This window comes from Sebastes umbrosus, chromosome 24 (assembly GCF_015220745.1).
Source record: "Sebastes umbrosus isolate fSebUmb1 chromosome 24, fSebUmb1.pri, whole genome shotgun sequence".
NCBI lineage: Eukaryota > Metazoa > Chordata > Actinopteri > Perciformes > Sebastidae > Sebastes > Sebastes umbrosus.
In genome coordinates, this window is record NC_051292.1 from 9,443,547 (window position 1) to 9,461,297 (window position 17,751).

Genomic DNA, 17,751 nt, shown 5'->3' on the forward strand with positions numbered 1-17,751 from the left:
GTACACAACCTGCGGAATGGAGGTGATGGCATCTTGCTGGAGGGGGCAGGTAAGCAAACCCAAAGCATGGAAAAAAAACGGGGTTTTGCACATGACACCATGCGCCATCATGCCCGAAGCTTTGGCGTTTAAATGGTTTAGACGGCTGCTTACTATTTAATGAAGTTGTGTGTGCATGATGTCTTGTTCCTGCCAGAGGAATGGTGGAAGACGTTGGTGGGGGAAGAGGATGAGGCAAGGCTTGGAAATCAGAAACCCTGTTTACGTGTTTTAAATAATGTGTTAACCATGCTCCTGTGTGTCCAATCTAGGAGGAGCAAGCTGCCAAATTGAAGGCGGAGAAGATCCGAGTCGCCCTGGAAAAAATCAAGGAGGCACAGGTCAAAAAGGTACGTCCACGTCTTTCCTTTGTACACACACGCTCTCGCTTACAGATTCATTTCTAAAAGACTCCTTCTGATTCATGTAATAATCGCTGTCTCGTCATATTCTACCGCACGCTGCGTTTTTTCTTTGTGAACTTCATTCACGGCGAAGGCAGCGAAGCGCAGAGAAAAATAGGTCAATGCAGTGTTTGATTATGTGTGTGTGTCTGCCGGGTAGGGGAGCAAGACATCAGAAAGAGCGCTGCGAGACAATGCAGACACATTCTACACAATCTCATTTACCACGTCCAACCAAAACAAGCACCATGGCGTGTGCATGTCTCCATTGGGATGTCCGTATAGGGAATCCACAGTCAGGCCATTTTCTAACCAGTGTTTCCGCCAGTGAATGAACTGTCTCTGTGAATGAGAGCAACAGAATGGTGTCCCTTTTAGATGCCATGAATAGTTGAGACCCAACAGTGTTTCAGCGAACAGGGCTACTCTTCACTCTGAATACAATATGACAAGATAAAGAGTGCTGGTACAGCCGGCACATAAAGAAAACCTCGGGAATGGTGCGATGTGATGAATTATTAGTCATGCAGTTGTCAGCAGTCTACACAGCCAGCTAGATCTCATCATTTACTATATTTTGGATTCATGACATTGAAGCGGTTTGATTGCATTTGGATAAAAAGGTTCCATTGAAGACTTTTTGGTTTGATTTAACTTTGATTTTTCTGCCAGACTAGAGGGCTTTTTAGGGGTCCCTCCTGTGAGAAATGTAGGTCAGACTCCCCATGTCTAAGTCTCACAGCTCTCTCACAGCATTCTCATTGGTCCAAGCCTCCCTTCAATCAACTGTACCCACCTACTGATTGGATGTCAGGGTCCCCGGTGGGAGGGAGACAAACAGGAGGTCAAGGAATTGAGGGCTTTATTTGGTTTTTCTCACCCCAGGACCGAGTCTTATGTAGGCTGCGATTGTGTGAGGCTGGATTTGTCTCGTTCAGATTAGTTTAAGCTCGAGGACTTCAGATTATTGGATTTTTGTCTTTAGCGCTTGTATATGCGACATTGTGACCCCATAAGTAGTTTGAAGTATTTGAAACAAGCACATGATCACATTTCATCCTCCCCAACCAGACATTATGTGGCTTCATTTCAGATGGACTGTGCTTTGAAATATGTTCACATAAAGTTAATGGATGCAAATTGCCTTTATGGAAACGTGAACTTTGAGGGTTATTGCTCCTTTGGTCAAGCTTCCTGCTAAGTGATAAGAGACAATAATCACCCAGAGATTCCTGTATATATTCTTCAAAACAAAAGGGACTGAATATGGGGGCCAATGTAGAATAAAAGATTGTTGTTGAGTGTATGAATACATGGTTGGAAGCCTAAAATGGTAAAAAAAATAAAATAAAAAATAAATAAACCTACATGTGTCATAAAAAAAGATTGATTTTACATTTGATTGAAATAATCCATATAATTAAAAGCACTAATTTAAGACTAACTGGAAATGATGACGCCATGTACTTTATTATGCTGAAGTGCATACATAGGGATTATATTGGTGTCTCTTTTGTCTTAACTTTTAGCATTGAAGGTCTTATTAATATCATTGTTATATAGACAAATATTTTTTTTAAATAATACATCTACAGAGCCTTTAGAAAAGTGCAGAATAAAAGTATGGCTTTTCCTAAACAAAATATATTATGATTGTGAATTAATCATTTTCAAAATGTTGGCAGGCTCCAAATTTTATTTATTTTATTTTATTTTATTTTATTTTATTTTATTTATTTTATTTATTTTATTTATTTTATTTATTTTATTTAATTTATTTATCAACTTGTTGTGAAGTAAATGCGATGCAACAGGGGAGGGAGAATGCGACATCTAGTGGCTGAATGTTATCAATGTTATCAGTAGCACCTTTATGGTAAACAACAAGTCTATCTTCAGAAAAATCACTCTCCTTTCTCCTTGTCTTCCTCAGCTGGTGATCCGGGTCCACATGTCCGACGAGAGCTCCAAGACCATGATGGTGGACGAGCGGCAGACGGTCAGGCAGGTGCTGGACAGCCTGCTGGATAAGTCCCACTGTGGCTACAGCCCTGACTGGTCTCTAGTGGAAACCATCACTGAGCTACAGATGGGTAAGAGAGGAGTCACCACACCTGAGTCAAATAAACATCGGTTTTACTTTAGTCTGTTTGTATATGGGTGGGGGCACTAATGGTACATGCACTGTATTATAATTATGTGATCTAAAAATAGTCACTGTTTGCGCCCTCGGGCTAATCGTCAGGTTTACAGTTAAAGGTTGTGCTCCACCCAAAAAACAGAAATCCCTGGAGGGATGTAATTAAGAGCACATTTGGTGTGTCAGCAAAAAAAACCTGCATATCTTGCATCTTCATCGCTCCCTCCTCTTTCCTCCCTCTCTCAGAGCGCATTTTTGAGGATCATGAGAACCTGGTGGAGAATCTATTAAACTGGACCCGGGACAGCCACAACAAGCTCATGTTCATCGAACGCATCGAGAAATACGCTCTGTTCAAGAACCCTCAGGTGACTGTCCATTACACTACAGGGAGACGGGGGGTCCGATCATCTTCTCAATCTGCATCCAGCGTTTAAATGCTGACAGCATATGCTGTACACACAAACACATTGTTTATGCATGCTGAGTGCCGGCACGGCCCAGAGAGCCAGGGAGTGAACAAGGGAGTGTGTTTGTGTAGGAGAGTCAGAAGTAGGTCAAAGCTTTAAAGCGAGTAAAGGTGAATAATTCATTTAACATAAGACGAGGTGAGCCGCCCCTGCCTTCTCTTCACTGTTCCTCTCAATCATCCCCAGAACTATTTGCTGGGGCGGAAGGAGACATCGGAAATGGCTGACAGGAATAAGGAGGCTTTATTAGAGGTGAGATCATACACAAGCGAAAATGTTTTTTTTACACAGCGGGGAGGATCGAAGATAAACTTTTTTTTTTTGTTCAGGAGTGTTTCTGCGGCGGCTCGGTGTCGGTGCCGGAGATCGAGGGCATCCTGTGGCTGAAGGAGGACGGGAAGAAGTCGTGGAAGAAGCGCTACTTCCTCCTCAGGGCTTCGGGGATCTACTACGTCCCCAAAGGCAAAGCCAAGGTCAGTGAGACTTGGGATGGGTCGCCGGGGCTCAGACAAAAATGAAGATGGAGAACAGAAATGTGTTATGAGAACCAGATTCATGCTCTGTGGTATTTCCTGTTGCTGTAGTGCCTGATCACTTTGAACACAACAGAAACACATGTGCTCTATTTTTAGCACTGTCCACCAGTAGCTGCACTACTTTCTACAATTATCATTTTGTTGCCTTTATTTAAATTCTACAACCTTGTGAGCTACAAAGTAGGTTGAGTCCTACAAAACATTAAAGCACCCGCTTGAATAAAACATTTTATATTAAATTTAGATCTGTGTAACCGCCCTTAAAAACATGCACACTTTCACTACAGTGGGATCCTCTTAGCATAATTATTTAAAGCCCATTTAGAGCGACTTCACTCAAGCATAGAAACAGCATGTGCTCCAAAAATACTTTTAGACTTTTAATATGTAATTAACACTTTTGCGTTGTTTTTAAACATCTAGTCGGTCCAAACCGTCTCAGTTCACTCAGTCTCAGACCCTTTTCCAAATCAATCCATCCTCCTCTGTCTCCCTCTCCGCAGGCATCCAGAGATCTGGTGTGCTTCCTGCAGCTGGACCATGTGAACGTGTATTACGGCCAGGACTACCGCAGCAAGTACAAGGCTCCTACTGACTACTGCCTGGCCCTGAAGGTGAAGCCCTATCCCCTATATCTTCCTTCTGAGTGGAGGCGTTTTGTCAGTGTCATGGAAACGTATCCACGGATATGTAACACGCTAACACGTGACAGAGTGTGAATTTCTCCTCCAATGTACAGATTTAAAATAGCGTGTGTGGGAACATGTGAAATAATTCTTATGGTCCCCTAGAGACGCATTAGAGCTTCTCACTGTCAGACAAACATCCACAATGCATTAGCCCTTACTTAAAAAAATTGCTTTCTATTAAACATGCCATTTAAAATTGTTTAATTTCATTTGATTGCCATGTAACAAGTAAATAAAGTGTTATTACTCACTGTATTATTTGTAAAAATGAAGAAATTGTCTCGTAAATGGCCAGAAGTCACATTTCGCATTTTTTTTAAATTAAATGTAATTCAATTCAGTAGGCTTTATTGGCATGAACGCAACAAGGACAATATTGCCAAAGCGTCAAGTAATAATGAGATTATAAAGAAAAAGAACAATTCATAAAATCAAGAACTCAATCTTGCATGTGTATCACTTTTCCTCTCGCAATTTTCAGTTATTACATCATGAGATGCTACATGCTTAAAAGCCAAAAGACTTGCAACCATTATATATCATATATAATACTTTTTTCAGTGGACATGTGAGGTATCGGTGTAATAAAATACATATTTCCTTCTTTTTGCAGCATCCACAAATCCAGAAGAAGTCGCAGTACATCAAGTATCTGTGCTGTGACGATGTCAGGACCCTGCACCAATGGGTGAATGGTATTCGCATCGCCAAGGTGTGTTTCTGCAAAAAAGAAAAAAATAGTTCTTTGACACTTCTTAGAGAAATGATGTTGATTAATTACATCCCATTGTGTGTTTGTGTTTAGTACGGCAAGCAACTATATGTGAACTACCAGGAAGCCATGAAGAGGACAGAGGCGGCCTACGATTGGTCCTCTCTCTCTACCTCCAGCATCCGATCAGGCTCCAGCTCCGCCAGCATACCTGGTCAGTTTAATTCACCAGTGGAATAGATGTCAAATAGAGCTCCTAAATAATTTCATACTGATTATACATCATCATTTTGCTCTACGAAGAATACACTTCTCTCAGAAAGTCTTACTGTCATTTGTGTGTGCTTGCAGAGTCCCAGTCTAATCACTCAGGCCATTCAGACAGTGGAGTGGACACGGGCTCCTCTCATGGCCGGTCCCAGAGCGTGGTGAGCTCCATTTTCTCCGAGGCCTGGAAGAGAGGCACCCAGATCGAGGAAAGCTCCAAGGTATGGGCTTAAAATGTGGGCTTATCTGTTATAGAATAATGTGATTCACGTCACTGAGCTAACACGCAGTCTCTTTTTTAGCATATGAGAATGGAGACGTCGAGAGGGGCCACGCTGCCGCACGCTTCCCACAGTCACCGGCATCACAGCCAGCATTCGGCTGATCACCCAGCCCTGACGCCTCCTCCCCAGCCGCAACCTCAACCTCAGCCCCACCAACAGCACCCACCGCAGCATCAGCACCCCCAGACACCGACCCAGCAACAACACCAGCACCTGCCTCCCCAGCACCTGCCTCCGCAGCATCAGTCTCCTCAACAAGCCGCGCAGCCGCCAACCCAGTACCTGCCTCCCCAGCATCAGTCTCCTCAACAAGCCCAACAGCCGCCACCGCAGTACCTGCCTCCCCAGCATCAGTCTCCTCAACAAGCCCTGCAGCCGCAGCCGCCACCCCAGTACCTGCCTCCTCAGCATCAGTCTCCTCAACAAGCCCAACAGCCGCCACCCCAGTACCTTCCTCCTCAGCATCAGTCCCCTCAACAAGCCCCGCAGCAGCAGCCGCCACCTCAGTACTCTCAGCGCCCTCAGCAGTCACCGCAGTCTCCGCAGCCGCCGCAGCAGCCACCGACCATCAGCAGCTACAACCACATGCCCCCACAGCAGCAGCAGCAGCAGCAGCAGCAACAACAGCTGGCTCCTTCACCCCCACCTCCTCCTCCTCCTCCGCCTCCCCCTCCTCCCCCACCCCCAGTTCAGATCGTGTCGCATCACTCGCCGGCTCCACTCATGTACAAGTTCAGCACCATCACCAGGCTGCAGAACCAGATGGCCTCCCAGTCGGCCAATCACAACAGGTTGCCCAGTCACCTCCACGCGATAGGTCATCAGGTTCTACCCATGGGTGCGACGCCGCTCGCAGCAGCCGTCAAACCCAATGTGAACCACATTGCGGCAAGGACTAATGTCCCGCCTCCCCCTCCTCCTCCGCCTCCGCCGTCCATGCCGACGCCAGGGTCAGCCATGGCTGTGTTGAGGCTGGGCCCCCACAGCCCAGCTGCTCCGCCTGCCTTCATTCCTCCGCCCCCAGCCGCACCTCCACCTGCGCCACAGACCAATGGATTATCATTTCCTCCCCCTCCGTCTCCCCCGCCAGCACCTCCCGCACCGGCTCCCATGAGCCAGCCTCTTTACCCCAACGGGCTGAAGCACACACTGAAGGAAAGGTTTCCCAGCCCGCCACGCGACCTCCTCTCTCCAAACGGAGACCTTGAGGAGTCCCCGCCGCCTGCACCCGCTCCACCGCCCCCACCTCCTCCGCCGCCACCTCCGCCACCACCTCCTCCTCCTCCCCAGCAGTCCCCAGTGCCAGCCCAGTTCCCACCTCCTCCTGCACCGCCACCAGCGCCACCCAAAACCTTCACCCCAGGATTTGTCCCTCATACTGCCCCCAAACCCGTGTCACCCGTCTCCCCGTTTCCTCCCGCCCCGCCTCCCGCTGCCCTGAGTGGCCCGACCCCACCGCCACCACCACCCCCTCCACCTGCACCCTTCAAGAAGCAGTTCAGCCTCCAGGCGAGCCACATCTCCGGCCAACCGCCTCCGACTCTCCCCAAGCAGCACAGCCTGTCTAAACAAGCGCCCATCTGCACGGGAGCCGCTCCGACCATGTCGTTGGTGAAACAACTAGCGAGTCAGTTTCCGGGAGCTTCATCCAAAGCAGCCAATCACACGGAGAGCCCCAAAGCCCCCCTCTCCCCACCTGCAGTCAAGACCAAACCAAGGTGGCAGCCCGGGGGTGGCCAACAGCTGCAGTCTCCAGAGTTCCCCCCTCCTCCGCCAGACAGCAACGTCGGCTTCCCCGCTCCTACACCTGCGCCTCCTCCTCCTCCTCCACCACCTCCCCCAGCCCCCGTCACAGGCCCGACTCCACCTCCTCCTCCTCCACCACCTCCCCCAGCCCCCGTCACAGGCCCGACTCCACCTCCTCCTCCACCACCACCTCCCCCAGCCCCCATCACAGGCCCGACTCCACCTCCTCCTCCCCTCCCTCCTGGAAACCTGGGCTCCCCCTTGAGGAGGTCACCCTCTGGATCCTCTAATTTCGGAGGCAAGAAAGCCCCTCCCACCCCGCAGAGGGCCTCCAGCATCAAGTTCAACGCCTCCTACGAGGAATCCAGGAGGAACTTGCTCAGCAAGTTTGCTCCCCAGAACAGCGGCCCTCCTTCTTCCCCGTGTCCCGCGTCCTCCTCCACCAGATCCCCTTCCAAGGACCCTCCAACTGGACCCCCTGCTCCGCCGAAACCAGGCAAACTCAACCTGGCCAACCTGCCCTTGGCGCTCCAGGCCAAAGTGAGCCAGGTAAAGCAAACAGGTGGTGACTTCCCTTGTCCACCACCTGATTGCGCCTACTTCCCACCTCCTCCACCGGCCTCTGAGCTCTTCCCCCCTCCTCCACCTCCTGGTGGTGACGCCCATAGCGGAGGACCTCCTAGGGTAGCCGTGGTCAACCCCCAGCCCCAGGCTCCCCCTCCTCCTCCGCCCGTCTCCCTCGTCAGCAACTCGACATGGGGGAAGAGCTCACTGAAAAAGACTCCTCCACCAACACTCGGGCGGCGTAGTAACGCCACCCCGGAGCCGCCTCCGCTCTCACCGCCTGCACCCACCTCCCCAAAGGGCAGCTCAGGCACGCCCAATTTCCTGGATGATCTCCACCGGACACTGAAGCGAAAGTCAGTGGGTCGCCAAGGCTCTCTCAACTCGGCCGGCCTCTCGGGCAAGTTGGAACCCGCGGGAACAATGGACGACATGGCGCTGCCTCCGCCGCCCCCCGAGCTGCTCCTGGACCAAGGAAAGCAAAGCAACGGAGGAAACGGCGGCTACATGTCCGGAAACATCTCAGGCTATGCAACACTACGACGCGGACCCCCACCTGCACCACCCAAACGGGGGGACGCCACCAAACTTACTGGAGAGTGTTGAACTTGGCGATCGGGACACTATAAAGATGGATGAATAGACAATGAGAGAATATATGGAAGTGAACATTCATTAGTGAAATGGGAGCGAATTCCTGAATTCCTTCTGGGATCACAATGATACTGTGTATATACTAAAACCCCAACCAGACCATGGTCAATTCGTTTGCTAATTATTGTTTTTTAACATGCTTGGCATTCTGGATCAGTGGGGTTTACATTATCGGGACAATTAAGACTGGAGCAGGTAAGTTTGACGTCACAGAAATGGTTTCTGTGATCGTCTAAACTCTCTGGAAGACTATTGTACTGCCCTGTATGGTAAACCCCACCCATCTGGTACACCAAGCACATTTAAATAAACACTAATAAGAACTGTGCAAATATTACTGGATCCAGGTCTGAGCCAAAACCATGTTATCCGCTTCTTTGCCATACGTTTGTGCCACGTACTGGAGAAAAAAAAAATCTTTCTGCTTTGGTACTGCATGGACTTCATGTACGAACGAGCTGTAAAACACAAAAGCTGTTCCGGTGTGTGTGTGTGCATGAGCGAAAGAAGAGAAACTGGATATGCATACGTGCATTGTGTGCATGCATGTGTGTACGATTATATGGCGGTGAAGTAGTTAACCATTAGAGAAAGGCCTTCGTGAAGCGGGGACGGTTTGCTTTTATATAAAAAATTATTTAATGATCGATAAATGGAAGGATTTTTTTTTTGTTTTTTACGAGTCTGTCTTTTAATAGATGGTCAACAAAGTCTAGAGAGGAACAAAACGAATGTATATGGGAAGGTGTAATTGACACATGAAGGCAGTGACTCAGCAAAAAAAACGTTAAAATCTGTCGTCCCAAGCATTTCTAGACTCACCACAAATCAGAAGGAAGCCTTATCCCCAAAGTCTTGCACAGAGGTCAAAAGCAGAAAGGAGATTTCTTCCAAATGCTCAGCAAAGTCTGAACTGTGCAACTGGAACAAAAAAAAAAATTTTTTTTTTTTATTTAATGGACTGTAAATGGAGGAGGAGGCCTGAGACGGTGTATCTTCATTGGACTGTGTGAGTTCCCCGTGCGTTGGCTTGATTTTTGGACCTTTATCCTTCAGTTTGTACCTGTACAGTTGCAGCTGCTACTCCGTTTACTGTTGGTCCCCCCCCCCCGCCGCCTTCTAAAGTCACATGGTCTCGCAATTCACGAAGTCGAATGTACAGGTTGGATTCAGTCATGTGAAGTATACTCCATCTTACCCACACAAGGTGATCCCCGTTGAAAAAGATGTCTGGTTAATGTACAGAGCGTTAAATCATAACTGGCATTAGACTGAATGTTGCTCGTCTATCGTTAAAAGTGGATCATGAAGGGTTTTCATTTCAAGCAGCGATGCCTTCATTTTTAGGGGTGCTAGTCGTGTCCTTTAAAGGAACTCATCACCAACAATGTCCTTGTGTGCCAGGATGACATATCATTAATATTTCAGACCCGTTTAAACTGGTTTTAAATTGGCTTCAGTGTGGAAATGTGTGCTTGAAGTGTCATGATTTCCCACACGAGCCCCAACATCTTTTTGTCCTGCTCGGCCCACGGCGGTTCGATCGCCCCGCTCGGAGCGCAAGCGTGCCGTTTCTTATAACTGAATATCATTGTCTTTAACAGGATGTTTGCTACAGTACAGTATGTAAGTTATTGATGTGCTGATGTGAACATGTGGGGCCAAGTGAAATGAAGAAAAATGGTTGCAGATGTGTCCTCCTGCATATAAACTGAAAAATCACAATATAAATGTTCAAACCAGACCTCAATCTGTCTCCTCGTTTGTTCAAGTGATTCGGATAAGGAAAGGTGTAGCTGGGAAATTCACTTAAAGTAATGCATTTAAGCATCCATGATGTCACAGTCCAAATACTAATGATTAAATTGGGAGCAGTATTTGTTTGTCAGTGAACCTTAGACTCCCTCTAGTGGTCTTATCCGGTCCAACACTAAGAAAATAAAACAGCATTTAGGAGCCAAATAGAATCATTTTAATTATGGGGATTGAACCCTGAATCCAAAAAGTGATGAATCAATTAAATAGCATGAAAAAGGACAAAAATCATGACGTGCAAATTCAGTTTTTTTTAATTCAAGTTTGTCTTCTAAACAGCAACTAAGTGTTTCCAGAGTGAGCTGAACTTTCACACCAGGTAGTTGTTGAAAGTGTCGCCTCTGTGCGGGACCTCTGCCGTCTGGCTTTGGAGGAAGAGACCAGGCTGGACGGGTGGAGGAGGAGGAGGTGGATGAGTTGGAGGAGGAGCCGGTGCTGTTGAAAGACAGCTTCAGTTGGTTAGTTACATGCATTGAATATCACTGGTGAGTGTATATTGAAGTACTGAAGGCAAGCCCTGTGAATATGTAAAAGAAACATAATCTTGGTTGAAACACTTCAGTAACTGTTTCTGTACCATCAATAGTTAGTTTACCTCTATTTGCAAATGGGATGTTGAACTGGTGTCTCCCTCTTGAAAACATCTGTGGAATCAAAGCCTTGATATTATTTACATGCACTATATAGTTAAGTTAGTTTGCTGTACTAATTCAATGCAAAACCTTCCAAATTAATGTCATTTTTAACTTTTTGGTGCTTTTTCCAATCAAAAAAATTGGAAAGTGAGCTTGAGAAATTAGAAAATAAAGTGTAAATGACAGCACTGCTATTCTCCCCTCTGTCTGTGTCCTCACCTCCTCGCTGGAGGAGCTGGAGCTGGAGCTGGAGGCGTCGCGGCCGCATCTGAGAGACACCACCTGGGTGGAGGCGGCCGACATCCGAACCCGACTGGAGCAGGAGAGGGATGGCTGAGGTGAAAGGAGAGGATGGTATTTTTTAAAATTCTGTATAATGCAAATATCTAGTCAGCGTCCCACTGCATCAGAACAGATGTGAACCCACTGTCCTGGTAAATCCATGCCAATGTTTGCCAATGCAAACAGTGGGCTGCATCAGTCTGTCAACATGTGTCCTACCCAGAATCTAGATATGAGGCATTCACAGTATCCAAGAGTGGTGTACAGGTACTATTTATTATTTAACTGATAAGTGGTAGTTTGCAGAAGAGCATTAATGCTGAGTTTTTACATGTTTTAGTCCATTTTTTTTTATTTCACATATCATTAATGTGGCACCAAACTAAACCTTTCACCCCCTGATGACATTAAAATGTCTCACCACAAAGAAGCCAGGTCTGAAGGCACATGTCTGGGGGTTGCTTCTGGAAGTCTTCACACACTCCGTCTCTTTGATGCCAAACACCATCAGCAGGTCAACGGTGTTCAGGCCCACGGGAATAACCTGGCATACATCATGTGATATGTGTCATAATCCCCTAGTACTACTGCTACACCGTAAATAGAATCCACTGCAGCTATTGCTACTTGCAAAAATGGAAAAATGGGTATAGACGCTGCAGACTCACCCGTGAGACAGAGCCCCGAGTTACCCGGTAAAGATGACCGACAGCATACGCGGAGTTGACCTCAGCCAGAGCTGCTCCAAGCCCCCTGTCTGCCATAGACTCCAGCTCAGAGTTGTACAGCGGGACTCCTGCAAGATGTGGAGAAAGTCAGTCTACTTACTACAGTATGTGTGATCAATATAGAGAGCACCACTTACCTGAGCATCCCAGAGCCAGGGCCAAGAGAAGCACGTATGTCTTCATATTTTCTAGCACCGCACCAAAAGTGTCTCAGTCCTTCATTTACGTCCCTCTAAATATGTTCAGCGTTTGTCCTCTCACCCCTATGCGCCGCCTCTTATCCTCCATAACCCCTTAAAAAACACTCCCTCCCCTGCTGTCTGTCCCGCTTCCTTCACGCAATAGCTGTTGACCTTTGTTCGGCACTATTGATCCCGCGGTGATGCCCTGAAATAAAGAGCACTGCGATAAGAATTCAGATCAGACGACTTTCTAAACCCTCTAATGTAAACTCAAATCTGACTTATTGAGGAGTCTTAAGGGTCTTTAGGCCTATTTATTAAGTATTCTAATTAGTTTAAATCAATAAATACAATGTGCCTAGAAAATGAAATTTCATTCAAGACATTTTATAGACCAGAACAATGAATCAATCAGTTGAAAAACTACACCAATCCTTTATCATATCTTTATTACATTCATCATCAATATCAAAAATACTTCACATTTTGGGCATGTAGAGAATTCTAGCTCTTGTAAACAATAAATATGTTCCCCGTTACATTTTTCCAGCACATTAACGAGCTGTCTCTAAAAGAAAAATGTGTTCCCCTTCAGCCGTTTACACGAAATATAATACATCTCTTTTTTAATTAAACTGACACTACTGACAAAGGAATACGTCCTGTATAAATGGGATAAGAGCTCGAACTGTCATTTTACAGGATAATCTAGTATTTACAAATGAAACTCTTAACAGAACTACAGTTTTCTGTAGCTGGATCAGATTTTCTCACCAGTCCTACAGTGTAAATGCAGCTCTAAGTGCATCAAAGTAAAAGGTGCTCAAAGTGTCAAACAGCCACTACCACGTTAACTGTACATGCACACACACACAAAGAATGAGTTCTCTTCTCATCGTTCCAGTGTTCCCATCAGAGGCTCCATGGCGGCGAGGAAGCAGGCTTCAAACTCCTGATCTGAGAAGCGAGCCACGGACTGGCGTGCGTTGCGTCTGATTTGCAGCCGGCTGGCGGGCGGGAGCGCCAGGATCCTCTCTACGGCCTCCGCGTAACTGTCCTCGTCATCGGCCAGGAAGCCTGTCTGGCCTCCTTCGAACGGTACCACGATGTCCAGCTTGGGACCGCCGGACTTGTGCGCCAGAATGACCTTCCCTGCTGCCATACACTCCACAATGCCTAAGAAGAAGAGAGAAGATGCACTTTTAATATCATGGAAATTAGATTAGACATCTGAACATAACCCCGGACAGATTAATTACCTATTCCAAAGTGTTCGTTCCACATGGTATGCAGTCCGATGGTGGCTTCTCCCAGCTCTCTCTTCAGCTCCTCAAAGGGTACGTTCAGTTTAAACTCCACCCTGTCGGCGACACCAAGCTCCTGGCACAGCCCCCTCAGCATGAGCACCCTATCCTCGTCTTCCTGGTTCCTGCATCCACCGATCAGAACCAGCTTCAGCGCCTCCCTGCCCCCCGGCCCCGCCCTCCTCCTGTCTAACACCTTCTTGAAAGCTCTGATCTGCAGCCGGTGGTCCTTCTCTGGCCTGAACTGCCCGATGGAAACGATGGAGTGGCACTTCTTGTCCCCGTCCTCCTCCAGCGGGACATCCAGGAACGCGCTGACGTCGCAGGGTGGGTAGACCACGCTGGTGCGGTTGGGGGCGCGCCACAGTGACAGGATGTGATCGAGGGTCCAGGAGGAGTTGACCATGATGAGGTCGCTGCAGGAGCCGGCCATGCCGTAGAGCAGGGCGAGCAGGCAGTAGTAGACCACCTTGAAGGCACTCAGGAACAGACTGTTGGTGACGTAGTCTGGGTTGTTGAACCTAGGACATTATGAATCGAGGGGTTAGCAAGCAGCACGTTTTAGTTATGAATCCCATTAGCTACTAACTTTGCTTTGTGACACAATTGTCTTTGGTAAAGACACAGTGATTACCTGGGGTTCCTCTCTCTCACTACAGACAGCATGTCAGTGCTGATGGTGGGGTAGTGGACGTAACTCCCCACGCTGCAGCCTCCCAGGTAGCGGAACAGGGGCAGGGTGAAGGCGTAGCCCATGGAGTCGATGTAAAGGTCAGGGACAAACTCCGTCAGCGCCTCCCATCCCAGAAAGATGGAGCCCACACTCTGTCCCAGCAGGGTGAAGTGAGGAAACAGGCCGGGCTCCACGAGCAGCCGGTGCCTCAGGAACACAAACTGAACTGGGCGGGGGAGCACGATGTTGAAACGACGTCGCGCCCCATCCAGGATCTGCTGGCCCGTCACACCCAGGTCCCCCGTGTACACCACAAAGTTGATGTCCGCGTACCTGTGCAGATGTGGGTTAACTTTAAGAAGAAGGTATTTTGATGCCATTCAAAATTACCTATGCTACACCTTGTTTTGGATGTATTCCTGACTCATATTCCCTTTCTACTCAGGTCTGATTCAGTGACTTATCTAGCTAGAAAACATCAGCTTTACCTGCTCTGCAGTGCCCTGATAGCACACCAGAGCACCCTCTCTCCCCCACCACCAGCATTGCAGTAGGGGTGGAAGAAGGCCACCGTGGGACGGCCGTCCCTCGCCCGCCGAGCGTTCCTGCTGCTCTGAAGCCAGAAGCGCACCGCCAGCACCAGCAGGACCAGGACGGCGATCAGCAGCACGCACAGAAACACCAGGGGCAGCAGCAACTTCCATAGCAACCTGAAACAACAAAGACACAACACAGTGCGTTATTAGCAAGCAAGATGTTCTTATTTATGGCACTTTTCAAAATAAAAGGGCTTTTGAAGAAAAATAAAAGGAGAAAGGGGGAGAGAGAATATATAAAAGATAGTAGAATTAACTCACAAAATGAAAGGAAACAGATGCTTTTTAAAGATGTGCACAGATTTGTCTTCTTAGACTTTGCATAAGGCTGTACCAGAGTCATAGGGAGACAAAGGAGGACGGTCTGCAGGACAGATAATAATGCACTATACTCACTTTTAACAGTCTCTTCTGCACTATATTCACTTGTTTTAATTGTCGTGTATCACAGCTGTTAACCTGCACTATATTCAGTAATAACAGTTTTCTTCATCTCCTTGTATTTTTATATTTTTTTGTACTTTGCACCACTAACTTTTTGACTGTCTTTTTACTAACATGTTTTTGCACTATGGAACTGTGATGCTGGAAACTTGAATTTCCCTCAGGATCAATAAAGTAACTATCTATCTATCTATCTATCTATATTAAAGACTATATTTATAAATACCCTTATGATTAAAGACTGTGACCCTAAAAGAGTCAACAAATACAGCAAAAGCTTAGATGTAACCAAGATGTGGGAGAATTATAGGAACATTGTTGTGACATAGGGCATTGTATAAGTCATAATAAGCTCATGTTTAAAGGAATATTGCTACATACAGTTAGACTAGCATATATAGCTAGACTACAGCCTGTACTGTATGACTATAAGGAGCAAAGGGCTGCCTACATGTGAGTGAGTTAATAAAGAGCTTGTTCATGGTAATGCTAGTAGTAGTAATGTTAAACAAACTACAAAAATGTGAATCTAAAGATAACAACCATCACATGATTGCTAAATAACCTGAAATAGTGTCAAACTGTAGCAGTGTCTGTTATTACTATCTAGCTACCAGCAGAGCAGCAGCTTGTATAGCAGCTACAGTTACATAAACAAGCTATTAACATGTTAACATTTAAATAAACACTTTGTTTTTAAAGCTAGTTTCATATCTTACCTTGTTAATTCACACAAACAGAGCACTAGCTGATCGTGGCCTGACATCTTGCCAAAGAGAAACTTAACAACACATCAGCCTCCTGGTTGTCACTCTCCTCTTCCTCTTCCTGTGTTTGTCCAACGCAGTTGTTATATTTAGGTGGCGCCACCCAGCGGCGAGGAGGTGGTACTGCACACACTGTTTACCAGCTTGTATTGATGAAGAGTCATATTGCAGCTTGCATTAATTTAAGATAAGATAAGATAAGAACTTGTAATGGCAATTTTCATATCTGCAGTTTAACACTGTACCTTTAGATAATCTCAGGGCCTCACATGTTCAACTTCGTCACCATAGGACAGTGACCTGACATTTTAGTTCTCTGTAACTGCAAACAACAGATTGCTGAAATACTTGTTATGTCTTGTGATGCTCTGTTGTCTGCTGTGTGCTGACGCATTGATACACTTTCTATCCTTCTCTTCTTTTCTTCTTTGCACTTATCTTCATGTTATGCTTTAAATGTATAAATACTGACTACTCTTTGTATTCGGGGCTCACTTGCCACAGTCCACAACAGGTGGCTGTGCTCGTGAGTCCATCTGCAGTCCATCTGCAGATGTTTTAGTTATTAATGTATGCCTTTTTTATTAAATTCACTGAAAGACAAGTTGTTACGTTGGTTTGTGTCTTGTTTTAACAGAAACTGCCACCACAAACTGCATGCAGCCAAATACATAGATCAGTCACACAAATCTTGGTGGACCAAAGTTTTATAAAAGTCTTTTTAAGGGTCACTTGATCTAAACTGTGTTGTGTATGTGTGCTTGCTTTTGAACACTTATCTGCTCCAGTCAGGGAAGTGAATAGATGTTAATCTGACAGCTTACATTTTGAGAGAAAGGGTGCGTTTGTGGATGTGTGTACATGTTTGCGTGCTCGACTGTCTGGATATTGTAATAGCTAAAAAGTTCAAAAACATTGGCACTATTGCATTATGTCTCTTAAGTTGTGTTTTTGGTTTTTTTTAGCAGCATTTTGTTCCTGTTTGTGTTTTTTTTTCTGCCAAATGCAATAAGAGAATATTTAGTTTTTAAGACGAAGCAACCAACTGAAGGCATTTTCTATTAAGATGCCAAAATCCTACCATACCAAGCTGAGCTGGAACAGTGTTTTACAGACACGTTAAAGACATTACCTGTTATGTTTTACTGTTTGTTTTGTTTTTGTTATTATGTATCAATTTAAATTACTCTAATAAGCTCTAGATCGATTTATTAAGCAAGTATGGGACACTGATTTATTCTCCTCGCAGGTTATTAGTCCATTAACTCTTTATGTAAGTACTTATTTAACATCCCTGCTTCCTGTGTAGTGTTAAGATAAGATAAGATAAGATATTCCTTTATTAGTGGGGACATTTGCAGTGTACAGCAGCAAAGTGGGTAGTGCAAAAAACAAGATGCATCAGCTAACACAGTAAAAAATAATAATATATAATAAAATATATAAATAAATAATAAATCCAGTTGTTTGAAGGAGACGTTTTCACAGCAATATAAAATAGATAATAGAGAGAGAAATATGACCTGTTTAACTTCCTAACACTATAGCTCTAAGCAGCTTATAATATATAATTAAAACTACTAATGCCAAGATGTTTTAATCAAAACAAATATTTAGTGAAAATACAGTAATTTCTTTTCTAATCATTTGAATTGATGCAAATAACCACTATAAATGACAATAACAAAGTAAAAGGATATAACATTCAGAGTTTTTGACATGGAACTGAAAGCAGCGCTCTGTTTATTTAAAACGTGAAATTGCAATAGAAATATTTTGTCCCTAAAATCTGTGAATAATGGTGATAAATAATCTCAAAA

The 17,751-nt window shown here is 45.7% G+C and overlaps 3 protein-coding genes and 1 long non-coding RNA gene across 8 annotated transcripts in view; 1 reads left to right on the plus strand and 3 right to left on the minus strand.

Annotated features, from left to right (window-relative positions):
- Positions 1 to 10,249, plus strand: part of raph1b (Ras association (RalGDS/AF-6) and pleckstrin homology domains 1b) — a 41,160-nt gene extending 30,911 nt beyond the window's left edge. For all 5 annotated transcript variants that reach the window (XM_037761521.1, XM_037761524.1, XM_037761523.1 and 2 more), the window contains 10 exons: positions 312 to 389; positions 2,377 to 2,536; positions 2,830 to 2,951; positions 3,240 to 3,305; positions 3,383 to 3,526; positions 4,093 to 4,203; positions 4,892 to 4,990; positions 5,084 to 5,204; positions 5,342 to 5,478; positions 5,560 to 10,249. In XM_037761521.1, coding sequence (XP_037617449.1) covers positions 312 to 389; positions 2,377 to 2,536; positions 2,830 to 2,951; positions 3,240 to 3,305; positions 3,383 to 3,526; positions 4,093 to 4,203; positions 4,892 to 4,990; positions 5,084 to 5,204; positions 5,342 to 5,478; positions 5,560 to 8,457 — 3,936 coding nt within the window. In that variant the 3' untranslated portion in view covers positions 8,458 to 10,249. The remainder of the gene's footprint in view (positions 1 to 311; positions 390 to 2,376; positions 2,537 to 2,829; positions 2,952 to 3,239; positions 3,306 to 3,382; positions 3,527 to 4,092; positions 4,204 to 4,891; positions 4,991 to 5,083; positions 5,205 to 5,341; positions 5,479 to 5,559) is intronic.
- On the minus strand, positions 4,598 to 4,956 carry LOC119483438. Its single transcript, XR_005205683.1, has 2 exons — positions 4,831 to 4,956; positions 4,598 to 4,800 (listed from the first exon to the last, which is right to left on the minus strand). It is a non-coding gene; the product is annotated as an uncharacterized LOC119483438 (long non-coding RNA).
- Positions 10,250 to 10,551: 302 nt separating the features above from the next.
- Positions 10,552 to 12,262, minus strand: spp2 (secreted phosphoprotein 2). Its single transcript, XM_037761527.1, has 6 exons — positions 12,103 to 12,262; positions 11,906 to 12,033; positions 11,659 to 11,781; positions 11,175 to 11,288; positions 10,916 to 10,964; positions 10,552 to 10,755 (listed from the first exon to the last, which is right to left on the minus strand). Exons 1-6 carry the CDS (start codon positions 12,146 to 12,148, stop codon positions 10,631 to 10,633), a joined length of 585 nt encoding a protein of 194 aa, XP_037617455.1. The 5' UTR covers positions 12,149 to 12,262; the 3' UTR covers positions 10,552 to 10,630.
- A 316-nt stretch (positions 12,263 to 12,578) lies between these two features.
- Positions 12,579 to 16,024, minus strand: alg11 (ALG11 alpha-1,2-mannosyltransferase). Its single transcript, XM_037761526.1, has 5 exons — positions 15,884 to 16,024; positions 14,613 to 14,834; positions 14,086 to 14,457; positions 13,407 to 13,972; positions 12,579 to 13,323 (listed from the first exon to the last, which is right to left on the minus strand). Exons 1-5 carry the CDS (start codon positions 15,928 to 15,930, stop codon positions 13,040 to 13,042), a joined length of 1,491 nt encoding a protein of 496 aa, XP_037617454.1. The 5' UTR covers positions 15,931 to 16,024; the 3' UTR covers positions 12,579 to 13,039.
- Positions 16,025 to 17,751: the final 1,727 nt, after the last annotated feature.